The 12,414-nt window shown below is 33.7% G+C and overlaps 2 protein-coding genes across 7 annotated transcripts; both read left to right on the top strand.

Moving 5' to 3' along the window:
- The first annotated feature begins 299 nt into the window (after positions 1-299).
- LOC112707987 (uncharacterized) lies at positions 300-5,145 on the top strand. Of its 5 annotated transcripts, XR_011865212.1 has the most exons (6): positions 300-748; positions 1,723-2,163; positions 2,504-3,165; positions 3,382-3,437; positions 3,855-4,521; positions 4,749-5,145. XR_011865212.1 is itself a non-coding variant. In XM_025760069.3 (5 exons), exons 2-4 carry the CDS (start codon positions 1,762-1,764, stop codon positions 3,422-3,424), a joined length of 1,107 nt encoding a protein of 368 aa, XP_025615854.1. In that variant the 5' UTR covers positions 300-748; positions 1,723-1,761; the 3' UTR covers positions 3,425-3,437; positions 3,855-5,145. The 5 variants fall into 5 exon arrangements, 3 of the variants coding, with proteins under 3 accessions (XP_025615854.1, XP_025615861.1, XP_025615844.1); XM_025760069.3 differs by having other exon boundaries at positions 3,855-5,145; XR_003811343.2 differs by lacking the exon at positions 4,749-5,145 and having other exon boundaries at positions 2,504-3,437; positions 3,855-4,228.
- Positions 3,855-12,063, top strand: LOC112708011 (zinc finger BED domain-containing protein RICESLEEPER 3-like). 2 transcript variants are annotated; one of them, XM_072202215.1, is made up of 3 exons: positions 3,855-4,833; positions 10,994-11,533; positions 11,803-12,063. In XM_072202215.1, the coding sequence occupies exons 2-3, from the start codon at positions 10,997-10,999 to the stop codon at positions 11,845-11,847; spliced, it is 582 nt and encodes a 193-aa protein (XP_072058316.1). In that variant the 5' UTR covers positions 3,855-4,833; positions 10,994-10,996; the 3' UTR covers positions 11,848-12,063. The 2 variants fall into 2 exon arrangements, with proteins under 2 accessions (XP_072058316.1, XP_025615901.1); XM_025760116.3 differs by lacking the exon at positions 3,855-4,833 and adding an exon at positions 7,053-10,373.
- Positions 12,064-12,414: the final 351 nt, after the last annotated feature.

Raw genomic sequence — 12,414 nt, forward strand, 5'->3', positions numbered from 1 at the left:
TGATTTAGAGTTTTTTAAAATATATATATATATATATATATATATATATATATATATATATATATATATATATAAAAAGTCATTTTCTATAACAAGAGTATTGTAATTATTTTTATATAAAAAATTATTAATTTAGATTGGTTCAAAATTTAATTTATCAATTTTTTATTAAATTGATTTATTTAATCTAATTTTGACAAAAATAATACAATTTGATCGATTATATAGATTAAATTTTAATTATTAAAAATAAGTATTTTTATGTGAATGGCTCCTTATTCTAATTTTTTTTTCTTTAGATTAAGCAAGTTTATGCATATGTCCATTTTTGAAGCAATACAGAAGCAAGAAAAAGAAGAGACAGAAGGAACAAGGAATGTTTACAAATTAATAATATAAGAAGGATGCAACAGTTATTTGTTATTTCCCACCTCAACAAGCTATTCTTGGGCAGTTGGCAGCTCCGCAAAGATAATTCACCTTTGTAAATTATGCTTCTTCTTTTTTTAATTTAATTTAATTTCAAATTTCAATTTAAACAAAATTAGCAAGAGACAACACACACAAGGAATATGATTATATGTGATATATATGATATAATAATAAATAATTACTCAAATAAAAACAAAAGGGGAAAAATAAAAATTGCTACAACAACCGCAATCACAACAACAAAGAGAAGGAAGAGAGTGAAAAATCAGAGAGACGGAAAGATCGTCTTCTGAATCGGAACAACAACAACAACGAGGTCAGTGAATTTTCTTCTTCTTCTTCTTCTCCTCCTTCTCACGATTTTCCAGCTCCCTCCCTTTCAATCTCATAATCTATACTAATTCACTTTCCATTATTCTTTTTTATTTTCATTTTTTAATGTTTGTTTATTTATTTTCTGTAATTTTGTCAATGAGCTTCTAATTTCAATGTTTCTGTTGGTGTTGCTTCTTTTTGTCTTTTTGGCTCGGATTCTGAGAAATTTGGGAAGAAACAGAGTCAGAATTCTTCTCTCTGTTTCTATTATTACCTGATTTAGTAATAATGAGCTTGATTTTTTATTATTCTATTTTTCTCCTTGTACTATTCATTTCACATAATGAATATAATCCATACAAAAAAGCAAACAAAATTTTTTTATAAAAAAAAAATAGAAAATATTAAAAAAAAACTAAAACAAAAGAAAGAACCTTGAAACTCAGCGAATCAGTGCCGTGAAGCACAGTCGATCGTGTTCAGCATTTGAAGAAAAGTGATGAATTTGTTTAATTGCGTTCGTTATTGTTATGATCAATAGCACTTTGTCGTCACTGATTGGTATGTGTGTGTATCGGCGTTTTTATTTTGAAATTTTGCTGTTATGTATTCGTTTTATACTTTGAACATTATTAACTTGCTAGAAGTTGGGATATTTAACTTATTTTTGTGTAAAAGAATATTATGCTTTATGATTGCCTCTAATTTTTGTTTTTTCCTGGTCTTACAAGTCAAGATCTAAATTAATTCAATTCAAGAGTTTCAAAGTAATGTTTTGTAATTTTTGTTACCTGTAAAATCTGGTTTCTCTTCGGTAAGCTTATTAGATACATTTATTATTGCTAAGATCATTATCATTATATGGCTTCTACATGTTGACAATGTGTTTCTTTTATTATTCTTCTCATTATTTTTTTTCCTAAATAGCTGAGAATATGCAAAAAAGTTTACAGATGTTTCCTTGCTTCTCAACAGGTGTTCAGGTTTGAATTTTTCAGCAATATAGTAGCAATTATGAGATTCAAGAAAGGAACTAAGGTGGAAGTGTTGAGCAAAGCTGAGGTGCCTTCTGGCTCCTGGCTCTGTGCTGAGATCATATGTGGGAATGGCCACAGTTACACTGTTAGGTACAATGGATATCACGGTGCTGCTAGTGACGCGATTGTGGAGCGGGTATCTAGGAAGGCGATAAGGCCATGTCCGCCTGAGCTTGAACTAGCAGAGAATTGGAATCCAGGTGATGTTGTTGAGGTCTTCCGGAACTATTCCTGGAAGATGGCTACAGTTTTGAAGGATTGGGGGAACAAGTATGTTTCGGTCAGGCTTCTTGGATCTTCTATGGAATTTCTAGCGAACAAGTTTGAAATCCGGGTGAGACAATCTTGGCAAGATGACAAGTGGATTTTGGTTGGAAAGGTACATGTATTTTCACTTATGGATCTCTTGTTTCGGTTGTCCTTCTTTAGCAATTGCCAAGCATCATATGTTGTATATATGTGGTTGGTTTTTGACTTTGATGGGCTTTTGAAGTTGCATTTATTCAGTATATTCTGTTTGATAGAAAGTAACTAATCCAATTTTAGAGAACTGGCTATTTCGTTAGATTGTTTAACTTGTTATTTCAAGGTTGCCAGTTTCTTGGTTCCCCTCTTTTCTTTTCGTGTTAGTTACTGTTGAGTTTTACTTTCTAACATTGTTTCTGAATTCTCTATCTTGTTTTATGGTTAAATAATTATCTTTCCTTCTTTCTCTACAGGGTTCTGCCAGCTGCAGGAAAGGAAAACGTGATAATACACTCATTCCAAGACAGAGTTTAATTTCTAGTTCCCAAATTCAGAAGACAAATACAAAGACAAAATTGTCAGCTTCAAATGATTATCACTCTGAAAAGAAAGATATAGGCTTTTTCGACTCCCGTCTTGTTTCTTTCAAAACATTGAAACGGAGGAGCCATTCACAAGTTGAGGCATACGCTGAGCCTCCCCCGAAGTTTAGAGCAATTGAGAATGAAGACAGATGTCACAGAGTAAGGGTTAGAAATCCATCCACACCTCTCAAAAAGGTACATGGTGTTGGCATTCCAAGAGATGTGATCATTGAAGAATGTTTACCTGCTTTTGTAAACAAAAAAATTGGGATGTATGGTATGGACATTGAGCGGAGGAAACTAACTGGAGCTGTTGGTTGTTCATTTGGAGAAAACACTGAATCAAATGATGCTGATAGCATTACATGCTCTGTTGGTAGTTGTAGTATCACTAGCAGGAATTCCTATAAATTGCAATTTCGTGTACCTTCAGGCCCTTTTGAAGATGTGGATAGTCCATTTAGTGATGCTGAATCTGTTTGCCAGAGGGAATATGACGAAGGAAATTGTTCACCTCCTACACAAGAAGAATTGGCAGCAGAAATCCATAGGTTAGAATTGGATGCGTATCGTTGTACAATAGAGGCGTTACATGCATCGGGACCCTTAAGTTGGGAACAAGAAGCATTGATGACAAACCTCCGTCTTTCGCTCCACATATCAAATGATGAACATTTAGTGGAACTAAAAAATTTGATTTCTTCTGAAAACAGTCTTCCTTTCAGATGACACAAACTTTCTAATCCAACTTTATACTTCTTTTTCAGTGAGTTTCATGACAGTTTGTTCTTTAGCCTCATTCAACTGTAACAAGCAAGATGAAGTATGTCCTACATTTATGTTTTATTACTTAGGGGTGTAGTTTAATGTGAATGTATATGCTAAACTTCATGAATAAGTAATTCTTGTCAATTTTTTCACTTACAATCTTAATTTTTGTTCTGCAACCATTACACCATTCTGAATTTTAAATTAAGTATTATCTTTAAAGATTTTTATTTAGCAATCTCAATGAATGGTATGCTTTATGGGACATATTATTGTATGTTTTCTTTTTCATACAAAGTGAGTTTGATAGATTGTTTTGCATGAATTTTGGACCTCCTCAATTAGGCTTTCTAAAGTCTTAAAGAACATAATGAGACATGTGCAATACTTATTTGTCTCTTTTAACTCCATATGTTGGAAGTAGAAACAATATCATTTGAGATATTAGTAATGCTTCCCCTGCATTTTCCAGGGCTGAGTAGGAGGCATATACATGATGCTTCCAGATTCTCCAGATGATATTGTTGCTTGCCACCTTTCTCTTGCTCTGCAGCTCTGGACAGGGCTGGCTTTTCTAATGTGGATGAGACAACACTTCCATAGACTTGTGGAGTTTTGCACTCTTCCATTTCAGGTCACCTGTGAGCCTCATATATCTGTATTTGCAGAAAGGTTCATGCTGAGAGTCCTGCGGCTATAATGGATTCACGTGATATGCGAATATTTCATTGGTTTCCTTAAACTTTAATTTCTGCATATCCAATTATGATATCTGTTACATGTTGATGCATGTCTCGCTATCATGTGTTGCAAATTAAATGATCACTGCTGTGTCCTTCGCACATACACACACAACTTGTTACATGCTGAGTCCTAGTTAATGGTTGAAAGGTTATGTCTTATCAGTGAACAACCTTGGGGTGGTAATTTAGTTCTGGAGTAGGAAAACCCTGCAAGAGAAATAATTAGTGGATATTACCAGTAGTCACATATATCAACTGAAAGTAACATAGTCAAGTTGTCTGCAGAATTAAAGTAGCAGTTTTTCTGGAGAAACCTTAAAACTAAAGGTACTTGTAGCAACTGCAGTAGAAATTGAAAGCTGAAGAGGTTTTAGCTACTCCTAAGTCATAAACTTGGCAAGTTTTCAGTTTCTTTCAAATTATTATTTGCAATTTCCTCATCTTATTATTATGTGATATCAATTGATCAAATTGATTGCCACCTGATTTCATCTGGTACCTGCCATGGTTACTTTAATGAAAGCTATTTCCAAACTTGTACTACTCCTAGAGTAACATGAACATGTTTTTCTTTTTGTGGCTATAAGCTTACACATGGTGGCTTGTCATTGGTTTCTGTTCAGTGCATCCCTGTTCAGCTATGATCCAATAGCATATGGTCCAAGTGGCTCTTGGATGAACATTGCCACGTTAAAGCAATGAATCAAGGTATGATTCTGCATGAATATTCGCCTTGGGGGTTATGTGTGCAAGTTGGAGTTTTGGAGGGAAATTGGAATGCTTTGAACAATAAAAAGGGCACTTCACTTAACAATAAAAGCCCTTCTCCCCCTCTTTTCCCCTGGAAAATTCTAACTTGCAAACATCCCCTTAGTGACCTAGGTGGTATATATGTTTTAAGTATATGCTCGATTCTGAATACTTATATATATATAACTCAGATCTTATACTCTATGTTATGAACAATTAACTTCAAGTGTACTAGCTTCTGTAGTTTACAAAGTTTTCTATTTTGCATCTTTAACTTTTGTCATATCAAGTTTATAAAGCTAATGTATTTTTCATAATGCAAATAGAAACTGATATAGGAAACTGTTTATTATATTCATATATTGAACATTAAAAAAAAAGACATAGTTTCGGAATAATTAAAGTATGCTAGTTACATTATTTTCCTAAGTGCCACTTTGAAAAAACACAGGCTTTTTTTATTTAAATTAATAAAATATAATATTTATTGAAAATTGTAATGTGTAGATAAATTTAGATTTTAACTACCTATACACATCCCGGTACAGAGACAAAAAAAAACCATTAAGTACACAAACCAGAGACTGTGTATCCCGGATATGACCGTTTAAAAAAAATACAGTTACACTCGAAATAGACTGTGTACCCTGAATATGACAGTTTAAAAAAAAACATGGTTGTACCCAGAATATGTACAACTAGGTATGTTTGGCAAAAGCGTTACAAGATAAGAAGCACGTTTACTATTTTTGAAAGCTTCAATTTTTTGTTTGACAAACTTTTGATTTATGAACGTAAAAGTGATTTTGTTTTCAAAATCACGTTTACAAGAAGCTACAATTTTGAGCTTCTACGTTTCACCAATGGATTTTTAGTCATCAATATTCTATCTTTATTTACTTTTTACCAACTTTATTCTTTATGCATGTTACTATATTATTTAATTTTTTTATTTAAAGTAGAAAATTAAAATTTAGCAATAGGATAAGAACACTCTCCTCCTCACTTGCCATTATGATAATGATGGCTCTCATGCAGCTTGAATCTCACCCACATATATATAGATGTTTACTCCTCATAAACCGTTGTAAGCTACAAGGGTTTATGTCAATTCCCACTCCTTCATAAACCGATGCTGGTAGCAAGGTTTTATGAAGATTTACATGCAATCGTAAACCGTGTAGGCTCTCACGGTTTATGCTCATTTTCATTCAACACATAAACCGTCTCTACCAGCCACGGTTTATGTACAAATGAGAAACCGTGGTTGGCTCCCACGGTTTACATAATAACGAAATTTGCACAAGTACGTAAAAACTATCTGTTTTGCACATTTGGGTAAAGGATTCATACATTTTATTTAAATACGTAAATTGCCCTAATTTTGATGTAGGACATAAATAAAAAATTTATAACTTATTGATAGATAAATAATATATAAAATTGATCTTTTTAAATATTTTTTAAAATATATAAGTTATAATTTATTGATATAGAATTATAGATTATGTTCTTATTATTTGAGCCAGTTCGTGAGCTCGAACTAGCTCGTGAATTTTCGGTGAGCTGAGTTTGAGCTTAAGAAATAGATTCGATTGTTAATGAGTCGAGCCGTGAGTCAAGCTCAATTTTAGTGAGGCGAGTTTGAACTTGGTCCAGCTCGGCTCAGCTCACTTCCAGCTCTACACTCCACCACTCCGGGGCGCTGGTTACTTATCAGTGGGTTCGGCCAGAACATGGTTTCTATAAGGTGAATTGTGATGGGAGTGTCTTCTTTGATTCTGGTTGTGTGATGTGGGATGACGAAGGTCGTTGGGGAGTTAGCAGCGCTGGGAAGGTCTCGGATGTGAATGTGCTTCGATAGTTCGATCTGAAGTGTGAGCGATATGATGTGGTCTCTTATTGGCGTTAGATCATGGAGGCATATACGCTTGTCAATCAGTGGAATCTTCCTCTGTCTCATAGTGAGTCTCGTCTTCTTGCAAAACGTGTTTGACATAAATATACGAAGTGGTATTTCTATTTGGTTTTCTCTGGCTCCTAGAGAAGCTAATAGGATTGCGGACACTTTGGCAAAAACAAGGTGCTGTTGGAAACATTGACGATTAGTCTTGGCTTCAACCACCAGGGAACCTAATGCAAATTCTGCATAGTGATTTAGCTTAGTCTTTCTCGTGTTTTTTTTTTATTTGTTACCCTTTCACCAAAAAAAATCCAATACAAATAAATATATTTGTATTATTATATTCATATTTTTTTTAAAAATTAACAACATAAAATTTGTAAATTAAAAAATTAACGAAAGTTTTTAAATTAAAAAATCAACCATTTAAAATTTTAAATGCATCTAAGATTTGTGCAAAACTAATTTAGAATTTGATACATCGATACAATATTTTGGATAATGTTGTGTTGATTTGATTTTTATGTTTTTATTTCATCTAATTTTATTCAAATAATTTAAAATTACAAAATTTTTAATTTAAAATTTAGATGTCTATAATTTAAATTAACGATTTAACTCAATTCAATACAAATATATTCGTATTATTGTACTTATATTTTTTAAAAATAAATTAAAAATTAATTAGATAGTATTCCTAATTAACCATAAGAGTACAAAAATAGGAGTATATTTATTTGTATTAGGTTAAATTAAATCATTAATGTTAATTATATTCATCTAAATTTTAAGTACAAAAATAGTTATATTGTACTTATATTCATCTATATTTATTTGTACTTATAAAAGGATCTGCAACAATTTGTATTCTCTATAAACATTTCACTTCTTCTTCTTCATTTTTCTTCTAAAGATTAAGCAAAAATATCTAGTGACAGTGGATATGTGATTGTAAGTGTGTATTTCAATTGTCATATGAAAAATAGTGACAGTAGGGCATAGTTGTCAAAACTGAACCGATGATTAAACCGGTCAAATTACTGGTTCACTGATTTATTGGTTCAACTGAAAAATTACTAGTTGAACCGATAAAACTGGTCGTACGTAAATAAAAAATATAAAATAACAAAAAACATAAAATTAAAATTTAAAATACATATATTTACTAACATTTTAATATGTAAATATATATTTAAAATTATAATAAAACAAAAATATTAATAATAAAAATTAAAAATACAATATTATTATTGAAATATAAAATTAATATTTGATATAAATTAAATTTGATTTAAAAATTATATATAATATAATATAAGTTTATATATATTATATTATATGAACAAATATATCAACATATTAAAAGTAAGAAGATATAGAATTTATATAGAATTATATTGTAATGTAAGTTGCACTAGATATTGATTATATATAATTATAAACACATTATGTAGTAGGAAGATAGTTGGCCTATTGGTGGAATTATGTGCAAGCAGTGTTGAGTTTCTAAGTTTGAATCTTGCTTTTAGCATTTTTGCAAACTAGCTGCAGTTGACCGGACCAAAACGAGTTTGATCGGTTTAGCTATGATTTGCACTTATTTTGATCAGTTCAAGAGGGTTTTGATTGGTTTGTTACCTTAAACGGTCATAACATCAAATCGAACCGGATAGAGGTTTAGTTTTTTGGTTGAATTGGTCGGTCCGATTTGATTTTTATAACTTTGCATTGGAGTGATATTTGAGTGTGATAGTTCTATTCTATTGAATATTCGGAGAGTAAATTCTTTGTCTGAGCTAAAGAATCTAATATTGACGAACATCAGTGCTACCAGCACAAAAGAGGTTGGAAGAGTTGGGTATAGGTTGCTAACACCAATGAAAAATGGAGTTTTTCGGTTTCGTCTATTTTGACTCCATGGCGATGACGATGTGCACCTCATGTTTGATATCCACGGGAGAATCATGGAGGAACAAGTAATGAAACTTTTGCGGAAGTTGGTGATGTTGGTGATGTCCAGAATAACCCACCCCTTGCACTATCACCGTTGGACTGTGCTAGTCCAACGGTAGAATTGGATGTGGATGGTGAGGAGTCCGATGAAGAGTATGTTGCTAATAGCAACGATAGGGGGTTCTTCTGAGGATGATCATGAGAAGGAGTTTGTACGAGAGACTTCGGTCAATACTTCAATTCGGTATCTTCTGCCTGTCCCGCAACCAATTCCGGCCTTATCAGTTGTACCCAGTCAGTATCATACATTGGATTTGGATGTGATGTACGAGAAAACTCTATTTTTCAATATGGGTGGGGAAGATTATAACACAGACAGTGGTGTGGAGTTTTGCATTGGTCACAGATTCAAAAGTAGAGAGACAGTAATGCAGGGTGTGAAGAATTATAGCATTTGGAGAAGTACTGAGTATCGAGTCATGGAGTCGGATCGATTAAAGTACCATGTGCATTGCACTCAATTTGCAGCAGAATGTCCTTGGAGTCTTTGTGTTGCTCTCCGACAAAATCTCGGATATTGGTGAGATCAAGTTTAATTGTGGTGTATATTCTTATTTATCATTATTATTTTGGTTATAAATGCCCACCATATATATTTTATTTCATTAGGAAGGTGCGTAAATTTAGAGGTGCACACACCTGTTTAGCCCCTACCATGTCCCAAGACCATCGACAGTTGGACAACAACCTCATTTGTAGTATCATCCTAGCATTCATACAGTCCAACCTATCAGTCACTATCCATGTTCTATAGGCAAAACTATCACTCCAAACCCTCATACAGAAAGGTCTGGATGGTAAAGAAAAAGAAAATTGTGCAAATATACGGTGATTGAAAGGAGTCATATAATAAGGTGCCAAAGTTGCTGCAAGTATTACGGATTTGTTGTCCCGGAACAATATGTAATTTCAGGTCCATACCGTACTATGATGGGCACTTGGTGTTACATGATTGCAGCCAATTTGATAAGGTATTCTGGGCTTTTCATGCCTGTGTGGAGGCTTTCAAGCATTGCAAGCCCTTTGTCTCTGTCGATGGCACCCATTTATATGGCAAATATGGTTGTGTGTTGCTAATTGGAGTGACATAAGACGGTAATAGTAATATCCTTCTTGTGGCATTTGCAATTGTTGAGTTTGAGACTACGTAATCCTAATCGTTTTTCCTTCAATTCACAAACCCTAAATCCCTCATCAGACCTGAACTCTGAAGCCTCAAACCCGATCCTCTGAAGCCTCAAACCTGATCCTCTGAACCACACATGGACGACCACCTCCCAGGCTCCCACTAGCTCAATCCGTCACCGATACCTCCCAATCACCCATCCCCTCAGTCTATCTTCGTCACCGCCACCTCTCAGTCTCTCACGCACTGTGGATCTCAGTCCTATCGGTGTCACGTCACGCACACCGGCATACCGCAGCAGGGAGCCCGTCGTCTTTACCATCGTTGCTTCTTCCCGCTGAGGCGTGTTCGTCGGCGTCATCTGGTTCTGGTCGCGTCCTCTCGTCGTCATCCACGTCATCTGAACGCCTCTTCGCGTCTTCTCGTGGTCGTTGGTCGTCGCCTCTTCTTTGTCGGGTAAGTGACAGAACTCTTAAATTTTCATTGTTTGCTTTGATTTTGAAGGATTTGTTTAGTTTCTAATTCTGATTCCTATGATTCTGATGTGTTAAATTGTTGATTCTGATTCCTATGATTTTGAAATTTTTTATTACATACTTTGATTTTGAAGGATTTGTAATGCTGAGTTATTGAGTCTGGTTCTATGATTCTGAAATGTTTATAATTTTACTTTGATTTTGATTTTCTGATTCCTATGATTATTTCTATGAGTTAGGTTAAGTATAATTTATATTTTTAAAGCTGAGTTATTGACTCTAGTTTCTATGATTCTAAGATGTTTAGAATTTTACTTTGATTTTGATTTCTGATGTTAAATTGTTGATTCTGATTCTTATGGTTATTTCTGTGAGTTAAGTTAAGTATAATTTATACTTTTAAAGCTGAGTTATTGAGTCTGGTTTTTCTTATTCTGAAATGTTTATTATTTTACTTTGATTTTGATTTTCTGATGTTAAATTGTTGATTCTGATTTATATGATTCTTAAATTTTTATTATTTACTTTGATGCGGAAGGATTTGTTATGATTTATATTTTTTATTCTGATTCTCAAATTTATATGTTTATGTGATTTTAGAAAATGTCTTCTTCTAATGCATTGAGTAATACTCTTGAGAAAAGTATTCCATCGGAAGAACCTATAGCCACTAATGTTCAAACTACTCAAGAAGCTCCTCAATCTCAACTTCAAGAACCTCCAACTGATACGACAACTACCAATGAAGGAACAACAAACTCTACAAGTGATGTTCGAAAGAGGAAGTTGACCTCTGAAGTGTGGAATCACTTCAAGATTGTCGAAATCAAGGGAAAATTGAAGGTTGAATGCAATTATTGCAAATCGAAGCTACTTGGTGACCCAAAACAAGGAACTTCGCACTTGCGTGATCACTTCAAAATGTGCAAGCTTCCCACAACTAGAGATATAAGACAATGTATGATGAAGACAACTCCAATAACTAGTGGGAAAACAATTGTGGTTGGTGCATATACATTTGACCAAGAAAATGCAAGGAAAGAGTTATCTATTATGGTTTGTCTTCACGAGTATCCACTATCTATTGTGGACCACATTGGCTTTCAACGATTTTGCAATGCTTTGCAACCTCTCTTTAAGGTGATTACTCGCAACATTTTAAAGAGTGACATTTTGAAGCTCTACAATGATGAGAGATCGAAGACAATGAATGTCCTTGAAATAAGTAAACTTGGCATGAACTTGGTACCACAACTAACATAGGATTTGAGTGCTGCACAATTCATAATATTGAAGGAGATGTTGATATAAGTAAACTATTAAATTATATATAACACACTGTTTTTATGTTATTGACTTATTGAGTTATTATATGATTTTAACTTTAACTTGTTTTCTTTTCAATGTAGGATTCAAGTAAGTCAGAATCTACCATCTCTACCATTACGAGATGAAAGGAGGATTGAGATTTGAGAATTGTTTTTACAATGTGATGAACTTTGTTTGGTTATTTCTGGATATGGTTGGTTGTTTATGTAATATTTGCATGTTTATAGATATGTTTGGATGTTTATGTTTGTTGTTATTGCTATTTAAGTCTTTAAAGACTATGAATATTATGCTTGTAATGACAATTGAGGATTATCTTAAATGTTTTCTATTTTTTTCAATTTTTATTAATTTTTAGAAAAATTCGCGGATACCCAGGTCACCGGCAGATACGGGGTCCCTGTTACCCGTCAAGGTGACGGGGCGGGGACAAGGATAGATATTGGGGGCGAGGGACGGGGACATTGGGGACCCGTTGCCATCTCTAGGTACGAGTGGTACATGGATGCTTTGAGAGGTTTATCGCGTGAGATGGCAGACTGGGCCGGTAGATTCAACAAGAAAATTTGGTTTCAACATTGTGATAGTGATTGCAAGTTTAGGTACATGACAACAAACCTTTCCGAGTGCATGAATGAAGTTCTGAATGGTACGCATTATTTATTGATTTCAGCCATCGTTATATGCACTTA

Source organism: Arachis hypogaea, chromosome 1 (genome assembly GCF_003086295.3).
Source record: "Arachis hypogaea cultivar Tifrunner chromosome 1, arahy.Tifrunner.gnm2.J5K5, whole genome shotgun sequence".
NCBI lineage: Eukaryota > Viridiplantae > Streptophyta > Magnoliopsida > Fabales > Fabaceae > Arachis > Arachis hypogaea.